The following is a 22,482-nucleotide window of genomic DNA, read 5'->3' as shown; positions in this document are numbered from 1 at the left end:
TGAGGAGTAAAGCTGGTTTGCCAGCCGTTGACATTTAGCCTCGCTTTCCCAGTGTTTGCATAGCTGAAAAACTATAGTCAGTCAGTATTCTGACAAAGATAGCAGGCTAATATACAGAGTGATCTCCTTAAAATGAGAAATATGAGATTTTATCTATAACTGAAAAAACTGCATATAGGTGCTTCACAGTTCAGTTAAATAAAATATAACATCACATCCTTCCCTCCACTTGCCAAGGGTGCAAAACTCCCGTGAACACTTTTGTTTCCTTTCTCAGGGAGTGCTGCTAGCTTGAGAGACACACATATCTGAGTTAAGATTAGCACATTAATGCATGCTGCTATATAGAAAGAGAGTTTACAGAAAATCAAAATGCAAACACAGTAATATACCTTATGTGTCGTGTCCGTCATTCATACTACTGCACACAGAGGTCCAACAACTCCTGTAAAGGCAGTTTTATGGAACAGACCAGTGGTTCATTACAGACATAGTGGTACAAATACTTCCGTTTATAATCTGTTTTTAATGAGAGGCATGCATCAAAATTATTGGTGCAGGAAGAAATGTCAAGCTGAGTGACTGATGGGGTGAATGGCTTCTTTGAAAAAAACCCCCCCACATGGGTGCTGTGACACAGCTTTCTTAGCTTTGATTGTTTTTGTGTTGTTGTTGTTTTGCCTGCAGGAACAAATCACAATATAGTTGTGTAGGTACCATAATAATAGTGTTAATTTAAAAAAATAGCTGTAACCTTTCCTGTCGGTATGGTGAAATATACCACACACAATATGTTTGTACAGCATATAAATGCAGCACAAGATTAGCATGCTAAACCCATTAGCCTACCCTTACTGTGCCCTTCTGCTGCATGCTTAAAGCTGGAAATGAACCATAAGGAAGAGTACGACTGCCGCGGGTGTGTCGATCAACCCACACAGGGAGGGAGGAAAGCTGGAAATATACAAAAATAACATATCAAAGGCATGCATGTGGAACTGAATAAATTGAGAGCTCACATAAAAGCTCACCTGACCTGTTTTCCTGTGGGAAAACCAACGCTTCAAAGGAATAATGATGTTTTTCCAGCACTGAATACAGAAGGATAACTGACAAAGAAAAAAAATCTTTACACCTTCTGATAGGTACAGTATGTTGCACTTCTCATGCATTTCACACATGAATCTGTTCTGTGTTAGCTCCTCTTTCTAGCTGCAGTTATAAGGAAATGAATAAGCTCTCTATTCATTATAACTATTTAAGTAAAGACAGAGGTACTAAGTTCGTCAATTCAATGCTGTAACTCACTGTTTACATGTACTTACCATTTCAAGTTTAGCTTGAACTTGGCTCATTTATGACTGTCGAACTCTGACGATGTTCCTGATTTATCATAAATGTACTTATAGCCATGCTGCATACCCTTTAATGACTTTTTTTTGGCTAAACAGACTGTGCATAAAAACATCAAAGTCAAAGGACAGGCAGAAATTGCATTAAGTAATCCCATGGGTAGGGCTAAAAAGAGAAAAGATGAAAGTGTAGTTAAACTGATAAATTTTCTCTTGAATTTTTACTTGTTTTGATGAAGATATAATTTGTTTTGAGCGTCCTTTGATAAAAGAAAGTGTAGTACTTGATCAAAATCTCAAGAAGTTTGATCTCAGATTTGCTGATAATTAATTTGTTTTCTCTGCTGTGAGAATATGTGGCTTAATTAGTGCGGTGGCTAATGTGCCACACAACACGTTCATGTCTAACCTGATTTGTGATGATAATAATTACAATTATTTTAAATAATCACCAATCATTCTCATATGGGAGGTGCAATGTCAAAGCTGTTATTGTTTTCCCCTCGTGAGTCAGAGTGTGTGCGTCATTGTGACGGTGTGGTAACTGGAGATACCTAGTTCGTTAGAAAACACCACAATGACAGTTTTACATACTTTGGCAGGCGTCTATGTGTCCGTTTGATTTTGGAAACAGGAAAGCATCTCAATCAGGACAGCTCAGTGTTTCTGCCCCCAGAGTTTTAATTACTGATGTTAAAGCAAATGCAAATGCAACTCCTGTTCAGCAGCCTTGGGGACGAGTTCAGGGTTGCTTGTATTTGAGAGGCTCTACTATATCTGGACTCCAAAGTTTCCTGGGTGGTATCAGCAGGCATCATGGTACAGACAGGCAGGAAATGGAGAGCCCAGGAATGCCTGGAGGCATCAGAGTCCCAGCTGAAACATAAGCTTTTTGTGTTCGCGGTAACATCTAGTCAGGCAAAGGACAAGTGGCATCAAAGAAGAGCGGAACAGCGTGATGGTGGACTTGCAGCACCAGGTTACATGGATATTCAGCATACAGTGAGAGCTTGTTGACTGACAAAAACCCAAAAAGATCGACTCACATGCATATCCTCTTTGCTATGAAAGCAAGACCACATGCTAAAGACCATCACTGTTACCATCTCCAAAACCAAGGCCAAGAGCAAACATATCTGCCAGCAGAGACTGGGAAACTGCTACAATCTCAGCCTAAACCTGCAATGTGGCTGCTCACCTCAGCGTCAGACTTGGAACTGGATCTGGAGAGGTATAGAAACTTCAAAGAGGCCAGACAGGGCACCTCTATCAGTCTCCTCCATGCAGTTGCTCCTATTAGAGCTCACAGTTCCCTGGGAGGAGCACATGGAGGAGGCAAATGAAAAAAAGAAATCCACATATCAGGAGCTGGTGGGGCTCTGCAGGAGGGGAGACTGGAAGGCATGCCGCAAGCTTATTGAAGTGGGGGGCAGAGGATTCACAGGTTGGTCACTGTGGAAGATCTACATGCTACTCAACATCACAGGGGCTGAGAAAACGTGAAAGAAAGAGCCTCCTGTTGGCTTTGGATTAGGAGGAAAGTTCCATGCGTTAGTGCTGCTGGGATACAAGCCAGGGCCTCATCAACCCAGACTGGTTTGAGTGTATTTGATGCTGAATCACATCACTGAAGATATTCTAGGTCATGTTATTGCAAATGCAAAAAAACTTCACCACAAATGTTAATCTGTCAATCAGTACAGACTTATCAAATTGCGTTTGTCACATGTTAAGTGATATCTGATCACAACAGCGCAACGCAGATGTTGAAAGATAAGCAGTGAACGGAGAATATGTTTTTTTTAAAATAAAGCTTAGTTCTGCTTTCATCAAATCAGCAATACTTTAATTTACTGAGTTATCTCTCTGTCAAAACAAGTCAAAATTCAACATATCAAAAAAACATTGTGTCAGTTCTCTAATTGAGTTTAGGACTGAACAGATATTCAAGACAACAACAGCAATACACTGATGCAATCTAGCACAACAGCAATAGGATAAAAATCTTTGAAACTCTAAACTTTTCATATCTGTTGCGATCCGGTTTATGTTTTCACATTTAATATTTAATAATATTTAATATTTTTTGTTCATTTTCAAAAGGCTAATTTTCATCCGTATCTCTGGTCAGATCTTAAAAACCAAGGTTTTTATTAGACTTATATTCCATCCTTCTGGTCACCGGGCATCAGTGCACGTTGGGGTGAAAAAACACTGTAACTGCAGTCCAACTTATTTCAGTGTGCTAAAAATCTCATCTTTGAGCAGAACTGTGTCATCTTGAAGTTTGATGAAGTTGTACCTGATTATTAATTCACTGAAACAAATATGTTTGTAAGCAGTAGTTGCCGAGCCCCTTCTCTTAATTGCTTTGCAGTCTTATATGCACACAGGCTGTTTGCAATTATAAAAAAGGCAGATCGTGTGTTGAAATTGATAGTAATTTACTAAACAATGGGTCCTTGATTCACACAGAGATGGCCTCAGGCTGCATTACTTTCTCTGTGGGCTGCTCTCATCAGCAATAATGCTGAAAAGAGGACCAAACACTGAGGCAGACAACGTGAAAAATAAGACTGGTAAAAGAACATACAATAAAATAAAATAACAAAAATAAACAAAGAGATAAATAAACTTCAAAAACATCTAAAAACTGGTATCTAAAACAGTAAGTATGCTGCTCACCTCTTAATCTTTGAATTCACATGTTTTCTGTCCCATTGCCCAACGACTATAAAATCACCGCCCATTCAGTCTTCCTTTATAAACATTTATAAAGTGGAAGCGTTGGAACCATGTTAACCCTGCCATGAAGTGTCAGCCCACATCAAGTTACAGAGAGGGTCTGTAACTTAACTCTGCTAAATCAATAATTGCCAAGTTCCAAATCTCCTCTCACATTAACATCAGCGCAATGACTGTGTGCAGGAGCTTCATGGTACAGGTTTCCATGCCTGAGCAAGTGCTGTAGGTGTCCCAGTACTTTTGTCCATATAGTGTGTGTTTGTTTTTCAATAGAAAATATGAGGGGATTTTCATACTTGAACTTGAAATGGCTCCAACGCTCCAATAGCCAGCAGATATGTCTGTGAACCTCTGCTTGGCTCATCTGGTTTAGTGCACATGATTGTCTCTTTGTTGGAGGAGCCAATAAATAGCTTCCTATTCAGGTTGTCTCTGCATTCTAATGTCGTTATGACAATACGATCTCTGCTCGAGGGATGGATTGGGTGACGGGTCAGTTAGAGCCACAGATGAAATGGTTTCTAACAGGGTTCTTTTACATAAGCTAATTATGAAATGCAGCATTATATTGTATTCAAAGTTAACAGTTGAAATGTATACTAAAAGATCAAATACGTAATGTCATGCCCGCAATATTATTTCAAACTGCTGTGTAAACTCGCAGAGTGCGATAACTTACCATAAATTTACTCAGGGAACACTGAAACAAAGGGCATTACTTGTCTCATCTTGACTTCAGAGACTCACAGTTCTTTGAAAGTTGTTGGTTAATGTAGATGGCTGATGGCGGCGCTTCCTCTGAGATGAAATAAAATCACAGATTTAAATAATGAGTGGGAGTGAGAGAAGTTTATTTGTTAGTGAAACTGAAAATCCCTAATCCAATTATTCTTGATACTGTAGATGGGTACATGCAGCCAGGTACAGTGTTTCTTTAACTTTTAGCCCCCCGTGTTTGTCTGTTTTACTTAATTGGGAGGTGAACTGTTCTAGACGGCTTATACTAATCAGCATTCTCTGCCTCGGAGCATCACACACAATTAGACCATTCTGCTGCCTTGCTAAATGCCAATTTGGGCTCTAAGGCTGAGCACTAACAAGAGTCCCTCTCTAATAATGTGTATTCCTGCTTAGATGTATAAAAACCCCAACTGTGCTGAGTGTACAAGAACCCTTTTTGTCCGATGAAACAGGGATTTATTAGGTACCATTTTGCTTCCATAAGAAGCAAAAAGCCTCCCCTCTCTGCAGCGCAGCTCTCACAACAAACTGTTTGTTTGCCTTGCCTTCCCACTCATTCAGATAAATTGTCAGCTACATTGCTCTGTTTATGACTCTTCAAGGACTTTGGAAAATCTCTGCTTTGTGCCTCCGATGAAAGGAAATGGTTCATTTATACATATATATATATATATATATATATATATATATATATATATATATATATATATATATATATATATATATATATATATATACATATATATATATATATATGCGGAAGGAAGGGGTGAGTGTCAGCACCACAGTCCAGGATGAGACAACGAACATCCAAGAATACATTGGGAAGATGGCCCCAACTGACCGAGTGCTCAGTGAATACCTCAGGCAGCAGAAACCCAAGAAAGAGGAGGGAGACGAGGAACCATCATGGAAGGACAGGCCCCTGCACGGTATGTACCACCGGCAGATAGAGGAGGTGGCTGATATCCAGAAATCCTACCAGTGGCTGGACAAAGCTGGACTGAAAGACAGCACAGAGGCACTAATCATGGCAGCACAAGAACAAGCTCTGAGCACAAGATCCATAGAGGCTGGGGTCTATCACACCAGGCAAGACCCCAGGTGCAGGCTGTGTAAAGATGCCCCAGAGACAATCCAGCACATAACAGCAGGGTGCAAGATGCTAGCAGGCAAGGCATACATGGAACGCCATAACCAAGTGGCCGGCATAGTGTACAGGAACATCTGTGCCGAGTATAACCTGGAAGTCTCGAGGTCAAAATGGGAGATGCCCCCAAGGGTGGTGGAGAAATGACCGAGCTAAGATCCTGTGGGACTTCCAGATACAGACGGACAAAATGGTGGTGGCTAACCAACCGGACATAGTGGTGGTAGACAAACAGAAGAAGACGGCCGTAGTGATCGATGTAGCGGTTCCGAATGACAGCAATATCAGGAAGAAGGAACACGAGAAGCTGGAGAAATACCAAGGGCTCAGAGAAGAGCTCGAGAGGATGTGGAGGGTGAAGGTAACGGTGGTCCCCGTGGTAATCGGAGCACTAGGTGCGGTGACTCCCAAGCTAGGCGAGTGGCTCCAGCAGATCCCGGGAACAACATCGGAGATCTCTGTCCAGAAGAGCGCAGTCCTGGGAACAGCTAAGATACTGCGCAGGACCCTCAAGCTCCCAGGCCTCTGGTAGAGGACCCGAGCTTGAAGGATAAACCGCCCGCAGGGGCGTGCTGGGTGTTTTTTTATATATATATATATATATATATATATATATATACCCTGCTTGTTATAAGTATTGTCTCTTAAAGCTCTGCAGGTAATAAGGCAATAGATTGTTGTCTTAACACTACTAATAGTGCAAGTGCAGGCAAGGGCAGTGGAGGTTTTGCAGTCAGAGCAGACAGTGTTAATTTCTGTTATGACCACAAGCTGTGTCTGCTGCAAAGGTGAGAGAGCAAACTGAAAGGCACTCTGTGTTGCTGATCTATCTATTCAGAGGCTGAAAACAATCTGTCGGTGCGCAGATTACAATCAGAGGAGGTCAGGGCAACCCACTGCAACATCATATGAATTTCATTACATGTGCTCAGCGCTAGATGAGGGGGCGAAAGGTGGCTCAACAGTAACACTGCAGGGAAAACAGAGGGCAGAATGAGCTGTGAGTTGATATTACCTACAGTCATGGTAAATAGAAAATACACCCTTAATAGTATGGTTTTAGTTATTGCGGAATAATAAGAGTAATCGACATATTCATTTTATGATTATTTATGTAACAAACTAAGTCAGAAGCAGGTGCTGCTAATCAAATTCACTTGTTTAACTGAAGGTCTGAAGCATTCAGGTGTGTGTTAACATGATTCCAACAGGAAAAGACGTCAGTAAAGGTCTTAAACTTCCATTGTTTTCATTCAAATTCTGTTGTTTTCATTCAAATTTCATTGTTTTGATTCAAACTTTGTTCTGTTCATTCTAATTCCGTTCTTTTCATTGAGATTCTGTTGTTTTCATTCAAATGCTTTTGTTTTCATTCTAATTCTACTCTTTTTATTCAAATTCTATTACTTGTTTTAGAATTCTGTTGTTTTCATTTAAACTCTGTTCTGTACATTCTAATTCTGTTGTTTTTGTTCAAATTCTGTTTTCATTCAAATTTTAGTCATTTCATACTAATTCCACTCTTTTTATTCAAATTCTATTGGTTGTTTTAGAATTCTGTTGCTTTCATTCAAACTCTGTTCTATACATTCTAATTCTGTTGTTTGTTTTAAAGAAGCAATTGTTGCTGCCCATCAGCCTTGGAAGGTTTATAAGACCATTTACAAAGAGATAAAGATTATTCACTAGTGGAAAACATTCAAGTCAATTATTATCCCTTCCATGAGTGGACATCCCAGAAATTTACCTCATGCAGTGCTCAGAGAAATTGCATCAAATTCAGTAGCTACATCAGGCCCTACAGGCCTCAGTTAGCATGTTATATGTTCTCTAATTGAGTTTAAGTATAAGTTAATGACTTTACAATTAACAACAAGTCTGGTTTGGGAGGGTTGCAGGAGAAAACCTCTTCTCTATAAAAAGAACATGGCAGCAGAGCTTAGGTTTACAAAATATCATCTGAACAAACCACAAGGCTTCTGGTACAAAGTCCTATAGACAGATGAGACTGAAGTGGAGATGTCTGGCCACAATACGCAGTGACATGTATGGAGAAAACCAAGCACAGCATTAACACCTCATACCGACTGTAAGCGTGTTGGTGGAGTGGTGATGATTTGAGCTTGTTTACCAAAGTATTCTAGAGTCAGATGTGAGGCAGTCTGACAGCTGGAGCTTGCCATAAATTGGGTCATACAACATGGCAATGGTCCCAAACACAGCAGCAAATCTATAACAGAAAAGGCGAAAAAGAAAAGAATCAAGGTGTTGCAATGTCCAGACCGTAACCTGACCTTAAGAGAGCTGTGCATCCTCTAATGCGCACAGAGTGGGCCAGAACTTCTGCACAACAATGTGAAAGACTGATAAAGTCATACAGAAAGTGATTACTTCAAGTTACTTAATTATCCCTGAAAAAATGATTCAATACACTATTTGACCATGAGGTTTGCTTAGTTTTTTATTTGCAGCTTCTGCATTTTGGCCTAATTTTTGTTAAATAACTAATGACCGGGTGGAAACCGTCATGTTTTGTTGTTCATCTGAAGTAGCATTTATCAAATTTTCAGACCTGGTTAGGATCAAATAAATTTTCATTATATCCTGATATGTAAAACCTTAGAACTGACAGAGGGTGTACTTTCTTTATTTTCTGCCATGACAGTAGTTTAAAAGTGCAATAAAATGCATTCCAAGTATAAAAGCAATGGAAATTGGGCATCTTTCTTGGCGTTTCCTATAGAGATGTTCTTTGCTTGCTAGGGGGAAATTGAAACTGACTCGTTATGCTCTCTTGAAGAGTTTCTGTTACTGGCAGAGCACGGGGATTAGAGTGAGCTCGCTGTCATGAACAGGTTTTGCCTTTAGACTGAGAGAGAAAGTTTCCTTCTGACTGACAGCTGCTTCTTCTCTTTTGCTGTCAAAACAAGCGATTTTTAGCTTGCAGGTGGTTGATGACAGCCTCATTTATTCAAAATCTCAATAAAGCAAAGATTGTTATAGTGATTAAAGCCTGCGCTGTTATTTATGCAATCAAAACGTCAACACCAATCTCATTACATCACTATACTCATAGAATGGAATACAGTCTTAATTTAATCAAATTTCTTGTTTAATTAGTCACTATATAAATTACACGATTAGCTCCATTGAGGGAGATTGTGGTGATGGTCTTTACCCGTCAGTGGTACCCAGTGAATAACACGTGACTGGAGTAGTAATGGAACGAAGGATGGCAGGTTCATGGCACCATGCGCCATCGGTAAAATGTAAACACATTTTTTCCTTGTGATGGTTTAATAATATCTATTAGACATTTTTCTGTGCCACAGTTTTTGCCGTGTTTACCAGCTTTGTGCTCATTCTGACAGAGCCTCAAAAAGCTAAGCACAGGTAGCCTGTGGCTACCAGCCTTGAACACAAACAGCATCTCCTCCTGCAATACCTGTAGGAAGGAGCTCCTGTCTGAGAAATACAGCGGGTATTCTGGTGCCCTTTTGAATAAGCCGTTGCACTTTTCATCCTCTTAAAAAAATCTTGGGAAGGTGAAGGATTATGGATTCTTATCGGTATATGAAGATCAGAGGGATTAGTGGTATAATCCCATTTAAACCCACAAAGAGTTTTGGCAACCTTGGCTAATTCTGTTCAGCTATGATATGCCCACTGCCCCATATGGTTACAGTGGCACAAAGCCCGATTATCTGCCTTCCACCCATCTCTGCTAGCCTTTGACTCGACTGGAACTCGTTAGATTTGTTCATTTATATCAGTCCCCTTGTCATCCAGGCAGATTTACTAAATTCACTGACCTGGACAGTTGCAGTGAAATGCAGTTAAACCGATCCTTTTTTTTCTTGCTGTGCTCGCACCTAACCTTACTGAATAATTTGTTTTAAGTGATTAATTGCCATTTAGGTGTGAAATTGCAATATAACACTTCTTTGCACGATAGCAGTGCAGCCACTATGCGTCACAGGAAAAAAATATATGCAGACCCACCCTGCAGAAACTGCAGTGTGAAAAAAAAATCGCTTTCTTCTTCTAGGACTCTCACTCATGTTGTTGAGCAGATAACCCTCTCTCACTCTCTTATGCGTGACACGTTGCGCTGTCGTTAAATATCAAGACCATCCCTCATCCTAATGACCTAATGTGAACGGCATCAACAATTGCTTCCTTCTCCCTCTTCGGACTTTAATCTCACCATCCTCCATCCACCCGACCTCCGCACAGATAGGTAATGGAGAATACAGGGATTGTGAATCACTATTTCATGACAGCAACTGCCTCTAGATGGGAAATTATAGAGGCCATACATTGAGCCTGAATATCCATATTATAATATGTCATGCCTAATAATCTCTGATGCTTGCGTTTTGGAGGAATAAATGGTTCGCATACATGGTTCCCTGGCAAATAGAGACACCCAGTACTCTCATCGGTATTCTGCAGAACAGCAGTATCAAAAACTTTGGCCAAGTAATTGTAGTAATGTTGAAATATGCTGCTTGATCTCTCTCCATTCAGTTGATCAAACAGGGGTTCTGTCAAGGCAGCTGTAGCTAACCCTCTGTTTCAGAGCTAAGAGCATGACAGCACTTCTTGCCTCTGTTTCTGTTTTATTTTTTATTCCTATTTATTCTATTTATCCCCTTTGTATATTCTATTTATATTTGTCTCTGTATTTATATATGTGTGTGTGTGTGTGTGTGTGTGTATATATATATATATATAACAATTCTGTAACTGTAACTTCGGTCGTTGCTGTGCTTTTTGGAAGTCGAATTTCCCAGAGGAACCCACCTGAGGGATTAATAAAGTTCTATCTTATCTTATCTCTTCTTTCTGGGTAAAGGAAGCTGCTGTGCTACAAGGCGCTATTTCATTTCTCTCTCTATTTGTTTCTCTTCTTCATGAAGTTTTGTTTGATCCTGGGGGATTCTGTGGAAAAGGAGGAACAGCAGACATGATGCTAATCTGACTTTAAAAATTAGTCCTGCTGAGGTTTCTGCACTGGACTAGAATTTAGTTGGTCAGGCCCTTATGGTACTGTGTCTGCTGAGTGCCAAGGGAAGCCTGTAAGTGACTGGATGAATTATGGAGGACTAAGAATGGTGGAAAGGATCATCATACATACTTAGCATGCGGTTATTGCAGTCACTCACCTGTATTGCTATGCTGCAGGAATATTACCATATTGCATTAATCAGCCTTTTATATTAACAGGCTGCCAGCCTTCTCTGAACAAGTTGTCCACATTAAGACTTTCTGTAACTCAGAATGTAAATGCTGTTATTCCTTCTTTAAAAGAGTTCTCTCTCTGCGTCATTCCCCATTGTTACAGTTTTGGTTACTAAGCCAACTATTTGACTTTTGCCATGTATCTAGAACAATCTCCAGGAATTACTGTAAAACAGAGCCATCTGTGTGCTAGAAAAAAAACATATTCAGGGCAATACTGTGTATTGACATGAACATTCATGATGGTGTAACTTGAAACAGTGAAGGTCTCAAATTGTTGCTGTGCTAAGCTGGGGATTGCCAGGCTGTGAAACATCACAAAATAGCTTCATCTTGTTGTACCGGACTCGTTTAAAAATGTTACAAATGTGTTTTGCACTTACACGACCAACTTGATTAAATCCTGTTGGTTCCCTACAGCTGACAGAATGTAGACTGTGTTCATTGGGGATTTACAGGAAAGAAGGACCACAGCCAAAAATTTCACATAATTTCATCATCAAAGCATTTTCCCCACTGAAAAACCATCAGTATATGAGTGCTGTGAGAATGAAGCCTCCTGATGCAGGACACTTTGTATCACCTGCAGTCACATCGCAGCACGGAGCAGAAAAATTTAGAGAAAAAAACCCCCAAAGTCACGTTTGATCGATAATTAGTAGGAACTGTATTTATCCATTCAGTGCTTGCTTGCTTGCTTGCTCTTCATGTTAACTAGTCATTGTCAGGGGAAATTGCAAACTCAATAATGCATACCTGATTTAAAAGACCATTGCCCTTTTGGTACCTGCTCTCTTCTCTGCCGCAGAGATTAGAGCAGGGTGGTGCATCTAAACGTGCCTGGAGCTGATACTTTACCAATTGCTGGATCTCATTTCCTGGTTTAATAGGAATATCTAACATTATTGTGACCTCAGGGAGATAATGTGACCTGTGGAGCGTGCAGGGTTTACTGGCATCATTGGTTAGAGCTTTACTCGCTTTTCAAGGCACCATCAAACTGCACGGTGGTGACTTGGAGTAAAGCATCAATAATTCAAGGACAGTTAATTCACCCTGAGACGGGTCTCTGTGGACCTCCAAGATAAAGCCCGAAAACTAAGCAGACCTGCTCCGTGAGAGTTCAGTTTTTCCTTTTGCCTCATGAAAGCAGATGCAGCAGCCACAATTCAGTGCTAAGTGGATTTGTGTTGAGGTACAGTACTGTATAAAACTCTCTCAGACCCTCATTTCTTTATATTTTAGTACCCAGGAGCTGGACTTTTTTAAATGTAAAGAATTTGTAAAGCGGTCATGAGCAATAGTTGTCCAGGCTTGCTCAAGGTCTTTCAAAGTTGTTCTTTGAGCATTGGCTGCTTTTTCACTCATTTTCAGTCTATTGCTTGTATCTGAGCACTTTTTTGACCTATGAATATTTCAAGCATGACAAAGGCGCCTAACTCAAGGGATGAACCAGTGTTGTCTTTACATCTTAGACAAATTGGCAAACAGACAATTTAAAATCTCATCTTTAGACACTTTGTTACTAACAGGCTTTTGCAACAACACAGACGTTGTTCCTTTCTTTAGCTGAAAGGTGATTCCCAAAGAACCATTAGCTGAAAACTTTGCATATCTCTACTTTGCAGTGTCCTTATCTGTACCTCAGATAAACAGCAAATCATATTCTTAGGAAATAAGAAAAATCTGGCAAAGACCTGAGAGGAACATTTCTAGTCTGAAATATTCTTAATGGAAGAGTGGCCAGATGTCCTTCAAGCACAAGAGAAGCCTGGAGAACTATTCCTCCACAGCATGACAACTGGTTTTATAGAGCTTTACTTCTTGTGATGCAGTCCTGGCAAACCTGATTGAGATGAATGGAAAACACCTCGTACCATACGTCCTAAAAACATTACAGAAATCTCATGTGCAGGCAGGCCCTGGTTCTCTGATATAATCCAGTTCTGAAAGTTCACTTAGGTTCGTGCTTGAGATTGATGTTATGAATAAAGGAACTTTTGCCATTATAGTCAAAGGCTGCCTCTTGCTTAGCAGTATGTATGTAGTAGTACTGATATTCAGATCAGCTATCACAGCTTGATGAACAAGTCTGTCACAGCAAGTCTGACCTTCTAATGACTGGTCTCCAGCTAAGGCCACAGCAGGACACTCGTGTAATTTCCTTTTTTATCCAGAAGGATGATGGGAGCTGTAGCAGCTGGAATGCTATTGTATGATTGGAAAACAGATATGGTGTATTGCTCCGTGTTGGGTCGAATGGATTCTGCCTTCTTCTCACAGCTTCAGTGGATGCTGAGAGCTGGTTAGATTGGATATCAGGGGAAAAAAAGTCATTTTGTTCCGCTTCAAAAAATACAGCCAAATAACATTTAGGACAAACTGTGATGCAGCGCTGTCTCTATTTTTGTTAGAATCAGCCACTGGATTGGCAGCTTAGTGAAGAGGTGATGTATGGAAACACAGACATGCAGAGAGCGCCTCTTGTGCTGCGATATGTCTTGATCATCTGCTGGAGCGTGAATCAGTGGTAAACAACTGCAGCTTTAAAGTCTCAATATGGTGCTGGCAATCGGGAATCGGAAGAGCTCGGCTTCTCAGCAGTCTGATATCACACTGCTCTGAAAACTTGGGAGCCTATATTTATAACTTGTTTTTGATTCACTTAAGGTGGAGAAAAAGGAATAATGTGCTCATTAGAGCTGTCACACTGTCATACTAAATTAACATTGCAATTCTATATACTACTGAATTTAAAATACAATTGGATGTGAAAATAAGCCAGAAATGAAGCCTTATTGTACAATTCAAACAAAGAAGAATCTTAGAAACATAAATATTTCTAATTATTGATACTTCTGTCTCTCAAAAAGGTTATTCTTCTTTATATGGCTGGTTCCTTTAGGGGTTGCCACAGGAAATCTTCTGCCTCTATCTCACCCTATCCCTAGTGTCCTGTTCTGCCACTCCAGCCCTGTGCGTGTCCTCCTTCGCTACATCCATGAATCTTATCTGTGGTCTTTCCTCTTCTATCGCTCAGAAGGTGTGAAATCAAACTTGTAGAATAGAAAGACACAAGAAAGCGTTTCAGCTCCACTTAGATGTTTCGGCCCCTTTCCCAAAGATAACCGGATTCAGTGGAATTTACAAAAGAGGATGCTAGAACTACTGACAATTCTTGCTGTTTACTGGCATCATGGATTAGTATAACAAAATGCAACACAATGCCTCTAATTGTTCACCTGCTAACATCTAAAAAATGGTCAAAATGGATCGCTGTGAAAGTTTTACTTGGATGAGAGAAGGATATGTGTTTGTTTTCACAGTGGTATACCCGGGAAGAAATGTGGAACTGTTATCTTGTCTGCGGAGGAGCTTGGAAACTGCCGAGTAAGTCCAAAAAGTTTTAACCATCATACTTTTTTTGTTTTTGTAACTGTTTACACTTTAAGTGTCAGAGTAAATGTTTTGCAGTGTTCACTTGTCTCATGTGAACTCGACCCTTAAGCATCATTACATCTGACTTTAAATGAGCGAATTGTTAAATTGTGACACGTCACTGTGAGATCGCCTGCGTTGCATGGAATTGCTCCATTATCCGTGTTTAGCAATGTTCACGAGTCCGCTGAAGTGAAGTGGGATATTTAATATCCTTTACTCCAGCGAGATATATTGTGCCATAACTGTCCCCATTAAACGAGCAGGATATGCCGTGTTACTTTGCAATTGCGTTTGCCATTTGGAACTTGTGTACATAGTGGATATGCTATGAGGTTGAATAGCTATTTAATGAGACCGCCTTCATTTCAATCACTAAAACAGGCACTTGCTCCTATGTAGTGTGCGTTAATCCATGAGTCTGCGTTAATAACCTGTGTCCACTAATGCCCATTGACTTTCTCTCCACACTGCTAAATGAAGATAGTAAATAATCACATTATACTGCTGCCAGTGGAGCAGGACTTATTGACCGGAACAACCGGCCTCCCTCAGAGGCTGAACAAAAAGCCCTTGAGCTTCTCTGTAAATGTTTTATGATTCCCTAATACATGTAAGCAATGATTCAGTGGTTTCTAATTTCCTGACATACTTGTTTAGCTTAAAAAAGCACCTTGTTTAACAATCATTGTACCTGACTAGGTGTTTTTTTTTTCTTATTGTTTATTCCCTGACAAATAAAGAGTCTCCTGTTAGAGTGAGACTGATAAGACATGCTGATAATGAAACCACCATGATAAGCATTACTGATTCTGCACTGCTGGATTGAAGTGTCAGTGCTCACAGTCATTGGAGGGCTGCTGTGAGTCATCAGGTGCATTGGATCTGCGAATGATAGGAGTTAGCATCATCAATGCAAAGCACCTCTTCAAGAGGCGATTCAGTAATATAAATGCAAATGATCGTTACTGGTACAAATGATGATTTCCCTTCTCCCGGACTCCATTAGAGAGACACCGACTAGACATGTCACCGCAGACCTGCCCTGTATACACAGAATTTAACCCTGAACAGAAATGTCTCAGGTTTGAGAAAAGAACAGGCAAATGAAAGCAACGACGTACTAAAAGTGTGACTCAGAAGACAGCGCTGTCAGCACAACACCACACCTGTGAATTCTTACAGTCTGGATTGCCACCATCCATCTGGTTGTTGTTTATTCTATAATCCACCTGTGACCAATAAATGGAGGCAGCTGAGTTGCAGCATCGCCCGAGGTAAACACTGCAACTCTTGTTTGGGGAAAGTGAGACGAGCAGAGGGAGAATCGACTGGGGAAGTTCTGCAGGGACTGTGAATCGAGAACTGGGCTGGCTCTCACCTTCGTGGTGGATTTGCCAGGTATCATTAGACAGAGAAACAGCCTCCGCATAGATCAAAGGCTTCCTCTTGGCTGTCGTTGCCTCTGGCACATAGGAGTGCAGAGCAGTGGCTGGCTCGCTTCACATCTTCCACACGGTCCAGCTCTGTCTGATTTAAATAAAAGTAAACCACACAACATTTAACATATGGAAGCTGTAAACCTCAGTCCTGGTTATCAGTTCGACTCACAATTGTTCACAAAGTGGCGATTTTGTTTATAAAACTTGACACCACAAGTTTTCTACAGAGGCTTTTTAGTCTTTACAGAACAGCCTCACGTCCTATGAATATGGAAAAAGTAATCAAGTAAATTAAATGAAATAAAATAACACAAAACCTCTTGAATGAATTTAAACTAGCTCTGGTAACATTAAAACCCTGATTACACTAACATTTTTCATTTATCAAGCAAACGTTCTTCACTTCTTGAGCTTACATAACGCTCATCCTTACATTGACAAAAAATCCTTCACCTGTGGCTTACAGTCATAATAGACGAATGCTCGGATGAATGGAGTGATGCGCGAAGCTTATGATTCATTTTGTGATTCACTACAGTCTGCAATCCCAAGGATGTCATAAGCTTGTGTAACATGAATTCAGGCACTGTGTGCATTGCTTTGTATCTCTTTGAATAGACCCACCCCACTCTCTGTAAGTGGCAGTGTGCGTTGCTCTGCCACTTACCCCATGCGGTGATATCTTAGTAGAGCAGAGAAACGGGTAGGAGGATGTAGACTGAAGTCACTATTCCCCTGCTGCTCCTAAACCTCAGTGGCTGAAATGAATGTTCTGCCTTTTCCTCGCTTAATGAGAGAACACTGCTAGGCTCCGATGTGGGTATGTGTTATCCATGCCTAATGAAGGCTTAGGGCACTGTGCTGCCATGATAGTGTAATTGTAGAAGCTGTGTCAGGGTTAAACAGGACAGTTATACTACGGATCTATTTTTTAAGGGCTTTCATATCTGACCTAAGCAAACTTTCCCAACATGATGTGTTAGTTTTAATGCACCAAACAGCACCTTGGAAAATTAAACGTTCTTGTGAAAAAACCACAGAGGGAGAGCTTGACACACTGCAGGTAGAAAATGCAAAGATATTGCAGGCTGGATAGAAAGGTAGGTAATAACTGAAAATGACAGTAGGAAATGAAAATGGATATATAGCAACCCATTCAGCTGCCAGCGCTGACTGTTTTAATCATAGCTTTACTCTTCACCTGCTTCAACATTTCCACCACAGTGAAAGGATTGGACATTGGACCTTGTTGAATACTCTTATTTAGTCCACTCTTCTTTTTAGTGAGCTCCTTGAACAATAGGCAGGTTGGAGTCCTGCATATACAGTTAAAATACATAGCTTCCAGTGTGGAAATATGACGCCAGTGAAGTGTCATTCTATCTGAAGGCCACTAAATAGAAATAGCTGTTGCTGCAAAGAGTCTTCTGGTCCTATAGAAGTCTATGAACATACAGCTCTCTGATGTAGCCTCTGTAAATACTTTCCTGCTAAGTTTATGGACTCACTCAATCATTTTAGATCATACTGAATAGAAAATTAGGTCTATTATGAAAATCTTGGTCATACCAGGTTTTAAAATGTTGGATTATCTGCGGCATGAAACTCGCGCGTGGCTACGCCCACCTTTCATCCTCTTCTTTTATGCCATCTTTTGTACTGGCAGAAAATGAGGACAAGCATAATATCCCCCTCTTAAGGAGAAAACTGCAGGAGTTATTGTACTTTGAATTATGTAGTAGCTCCGTGGTAGTGCTGTGTCCAAGGCAAAAAGTGATGTTTTTGGGGGTTAGCGAGAGGCAGGTCAGTGGCAGACCGTGTCCGACTGATGTGGGTCAAAGCAATCAATAGAGGCCCTGCTCTGCACCATGCTGGTTTAGATCTAACAGCAGCACTTCAAAACCTAAAAGCCCTGAAGACCAGCTGGGTAAAGACAGCTCCTCCTTTTGCTCCTTGAAAGCTTCAATGTCTTCTGGCATAAAACTTTAACAGACTCTAAGATGTGAGAATAAGACCCCCAATTTACATATGTGGTACGTTTGGGGGGGGGGGTACAAAGCTGTTAAGAAGGTTTGAACATCATTCAGGTGAAGGTGATGATTGAGATGCTGATGGAGAACACTTTGCAGAGCTTTTCTTCTGATGTGGACATTTACCTGTCCAGTGTGCCCATTATGCAGCTTCATTATTGTACTCTAGAGTGACCACAGGGAGCCAAACTGGAATCAAGAACATTATGGAGCATGCTCTTTGTCTTTGATGTGGCAGTACACATTGAAATGCTGCCTAAATGAGTATAATTATGATAATACCAGCCTTTCTAATGTATCATTAGCTGCACTCACACCCCCCACATGCTTTTGTACACAGGCCCCTCCCCTCTCTGTGTGCAGGGTGTTAGGATCCATTTATGTGCCTCTGTATGGTTACTCTTATTGTTATTTTATACAGCACAAGGTATTTTCATTTGCCGTGTTCCATCTACATTGTTATGCAGGTGTTGCATAATAAAGAAATGGTAATGAATGCATTTGCAGGTTTTTGAAACTAGAGCCCACTGTTTGGATTTGCTGTCCTCTTATTAAGATTCAGTCAGCACTTTGCTTTTAGTTGGTGCTTCAGTGCTTTTATATCTTGGCACACAGCATGTGTACACAAACATCGGGAGGCAAACACAGCCAGTAGCATGGATTTAAAGTATCCTGTACTTTTCCATCATTCCATTTCTCTGACTGCCTTCCTCCTTTGTCTGTAGGATTACGCCACCATGCAATTTTGTGCCAACAAACTGGATAAAAAGGACTTCTTTGGAAAGTCAGACCCCTTCATGGTCTTCTACAGAAGTAATGAGGATGGCACGTGAGTTTGTCTTTCGCATTTGCGTCTCTGTAAGTCAGGGGTGTCAAACTCAAATACACAGTGGGCCAAAATTCAAAACTGGAACAAAGTCGCGGGCTAACGTTAATATTTATTGAAATATATTTATTCCTTCAGATATAAGAATGAATCTTTTCTTATGGACTCAAACACGTGTTTGTTTATATTTTAGAGATGTTTGTTTTAACTGCATCTCCAGGTTCACTATCTGCCACAAGACCGAGGTGGTGAAGAACACACTGAACCCTGTGTGGGAGCCCTTCTCCATCCCTGTCAGAGCGCTCTGCAATGGAGACTATGACAGGTAGGTTGACTGATGATGTACAGGTGAGTCTCATGAAGACAAACAAATATTCCCACACACTCAGAGTTTGTTTTTTAAGGAAAAATTAAAGCGGTGCAGAGTTTTAATATGTGGTGTAGCTCTTACAAAGTGGATCAGGGCTATCAGATTTAGAGCAAATTGATTTTCTAATGTTATTCTATCCGCTGCTGAAATAGACAATTATTACAGGCTGACTAGCACTACATGCCACCTTGCCTGGCTCTTTATTGATTTCTCCACAATCACAGAGAGCCTTTCAGAGCATTGCAGGGTTTCTGATTGGTTTCTCTGGTGGCAACTTCTAGCTTATCTGAATCTTTTCAGAGTGAAGGGCATTGCAGAATACCCGAGGAGCAGGAAGAGTTTTGGCAGGAAGATAAAATAACACGAGCGAAAAAAGAGAGCGAGAGGAGAGGGAGAGTCCGTCTAAAGATGTTGACAGGTGGCTGGAACAACACAGGAGCCCTTCTATGTGTGTTTGTGTGCAGAAGCAGGAAAATGTTTAGACCCAGACAGCCGCGCGAGTGTGTAGAAGAACATGTCAAACCATGGCCTCCGCTACACTGGGTGTCAGCGAAGGTTCGCTGCTTTCAATCCTGTCTCTGTTCACCTGCCCGGAGAAGCTAATTGGGTCAGACAGATGGAGCAGAAGCATGAAAGTATCCTGATTCCCTTTGAGGATTTTGATGACAAGAGAAATCTGCAGCCATTTAGGGTCTCTTGGCTTTTCTTTTAAAATATCTACAGTTTCCGAGATCTATACAGGAGACCTGCAGCACGGCTGTTGCAATTTATCAGTCTTTTCATCCAATACTTTTCAAATCATGACATTTTTATTTCTCTTTAAATTGTATAAGTAGAAATGGCCTGGTTTCTCCCCCACAGGCTTTTCTTTTGGACTCCAGTAAAATGCACAGACAGGCTGGTCTGTGCTGTATTTTCTGCACTACCGTCTTTCATTCTTGTTCCCTTTTCTCCTGCAAATATACAGCAAAATTTACAATATATTAATAATGATGTATTGACTATCTCTCTGCAGTCACATTTTTCACCCTCATGAGAATCTGATAAATCTCTTGCAATCATTTGTCTTCGATAGCGATCAGAAAGTGAAATCTCTCCCATTTCCACTCCAACACAACGCTGGTTTCAGAAACTAAAATGAAATTGATTCGAGGATCGAGCTGCCCCCAACTCTGCTGATTATAATGATGCTGACTCATCACAGGCAAATCATCTGTCACAAGTGGCCCTGAGTGTCAAGAATCATTTGTTTTTTCATACTAGTCAAGATTGCAAAGTTTTCTAACTCTGACTCTGAATGTCTGGTTGGTTTAGAGGGAAACAAGTGATGAGTTCATCACAGACCATTAGAGGAAGTCTCCTTTCTTTGTGCGTTACACAATTTGGACATTTGTTAGCTGGGAAAAATAGTGCAGACACAATTAGTTCAGGTCAGGATAACAGAGTAGCCCTCCGATACTTATCTGCCTCTTGGATCCTCTGACAAGTGACTGACAGCAGCAGCTGATGGGAAGATGGGGGTGGCAAGCCACTAGTCTAGTTTCCATCAGTCTGAGAAGAAAAGAGGAGGCATCTTCCTCATTCTGCCTATATTCTCTCAGGCTTGCTCATTTGTTTTTTTCTCCTACCGACTTATTTTGGGAACTTGCAAAATATGCTATTTCCCAAGAGGTTACTTTTCTGTCTTAGGCATGTGGGGAGAAAATGCTTTACCTAAACTGTTGGTGTTGTCGCCCAGCTCTTTACTCTGTGAGATACACAAAAACAATTCATTTAAATATTTAATGCTAGTTTACTAATCCGCACCATATTTTTTTTATACATAAATTAAGCAGACAGAAACCCAATAAGCTCTGTGAATTTGTATTATTGTCAGTCTTGCTTAAATGTTGGCAATTACTGAGACTGGTGCTTAATAATCAGCTAATAAATTTTGAAAACCTAACATGACTCAGGCTGCCACGCAGTATAGCTTCAAAGAGAAAACAAATGTTGTCACCATTAGATCTCTAGAAAGATGTTTGTGTCTTTTGCATGCAAAACACAGAGCATGCTCTCTTTGATGGCTTTAATTCAGCTTTCACTAACAATTAATGAGCTTAAGTAACTTGGTTTGTCACTTTCAAAATGCTCTTTGTAACATTTCTCCTCAAGAATATTAAGTTTGTAGCTCACGCAAGGCATTAATATGTTCACACAAGGAAACAAACACATTTTCTGCTCTTTGATGTGCTTCCTAGGACAATCAAGGTGGAGGTGTATGACTGGGACAGAGATGGGAGGTAACTGATACACAGAGGAGCGTGTGCACACACATGCACAAGAGAAATTTATCAAAAAAAATTTTTCATCCCTAATAGACAACGCTATTTTACTGTCCTTACTGACTACTAAATTATAGTTACTTTCTTTTCAGTACACATTAATGGTTATGTGCTTTTATCTTCCACCAGTCAAGGCTGTGATGACGCTTTTTGTCTCCTTTCCACCAGCCATGATTTCATCGGTGAATTCACCACAAGTTTCAAAGAGCTGTGTCGGGGTCAGAACCAGCTGAATGTGTATGAGGTGAGCGGAGATAAAATCGACCAATACCATCATCACCTTCAGAGCAGCGGACCTTTATGTAAAAGCTGCAAATGTTGACTGCTGTAGGGAGCTCGTTTGCTTTAAGCTGCTTCCAAGTAGAATGCAAATCACTTTCTGAAGCCACTATGGCAGACGCAGTTTCAAGTGAAATTCAGCACATCGAGCTGAATGTGACCGGCCAAAGCTATGTGCGAATTATTAATGAATGAACCTTGGAAGCACCTGTGCCAAAAAACGATTCTGATGGCACAAAAAGAAACCTCAGCTTCCTTTGTGCATGCTAGTGTGAGAAACCTGCCTCGGTCTGAGAACAAATCAGCGTGCCCTTTATACTCAGCAAGGTCTTCTTTCATGACAGGAAGTTCTACAGGTCTCACTTGTTTGAGCAAAGTTGTGGCTGTTCAAGATTAACAACTAGCCTCCCCTGTTTGTCCTCACCCTACCCGCTATTAAGCCTCTCAGAGGTTAAGTGGTGCCATAGATCGACTGGAGAAGAGTGCTGCTGCGGTGGGAATACAAATGGAAATGCGACAGAACTATGTTACTTATTCCTTC

At 40.7% G+C, this 22,482-nt stretch overlaps 1 protein-coding gene across 2 annotated transcripts in view; it reads left to right on the top strand.

Moving 5' to 3' along the window:
* The window catches only part of cpne5a (copine Va), a 91,116-nt gene that overhangs the window by 32,857 nt on the left and 35,777 nt on the right, over window positions 1-22,482 (top strand). For both annotated transcript variants that reach the window (XM_026154849.2, XM_026154853.2), the window contains 5 exons: window positions 14,559-14,622; window positions 18,868-18,971; window positions 19,189-19,293; window positions 21,579-21,620; window positions 21,831-21,906. In XM_026154849.2, coding sequence (XP_026010634.1) covers window positions 14,559-14,622; window positions 18,868-18,971; window positions 19,189-19,293; window positions 21,579-21,620; window positions 21,831-21,906 — 391 coding nt within the window. The remainder of the gene's footprint in view (window positions 1-14,558; window positions 14,623-18,867; window positions 18,972-19,188; window positions 19,294-21,578; window positions 21,621-21,830; window positions 21,907-22,482) is intronic.

The sequence above is a fragment of the Astatotilapia calliptera genome, chromosome 20, assembly GCF_964374335.1.
Source record: "Astatotilapia calliptera chromosome 20, fAstCal68.1, whole genome shotgun sequence".
In the NCBI taxonomy this organism is placed as follows: domain Eukaryota; kingdom Metazoa; phylum Chordata; class Actinopteri; order Cichliformes; family Cichlidae; genus Astatotilapia; species Astatotilapia calliptera.
Note: the sequence above shows the minus strand (reverse complement) of the source record. Positions and strands in the feature narration are given on the sequence as shown.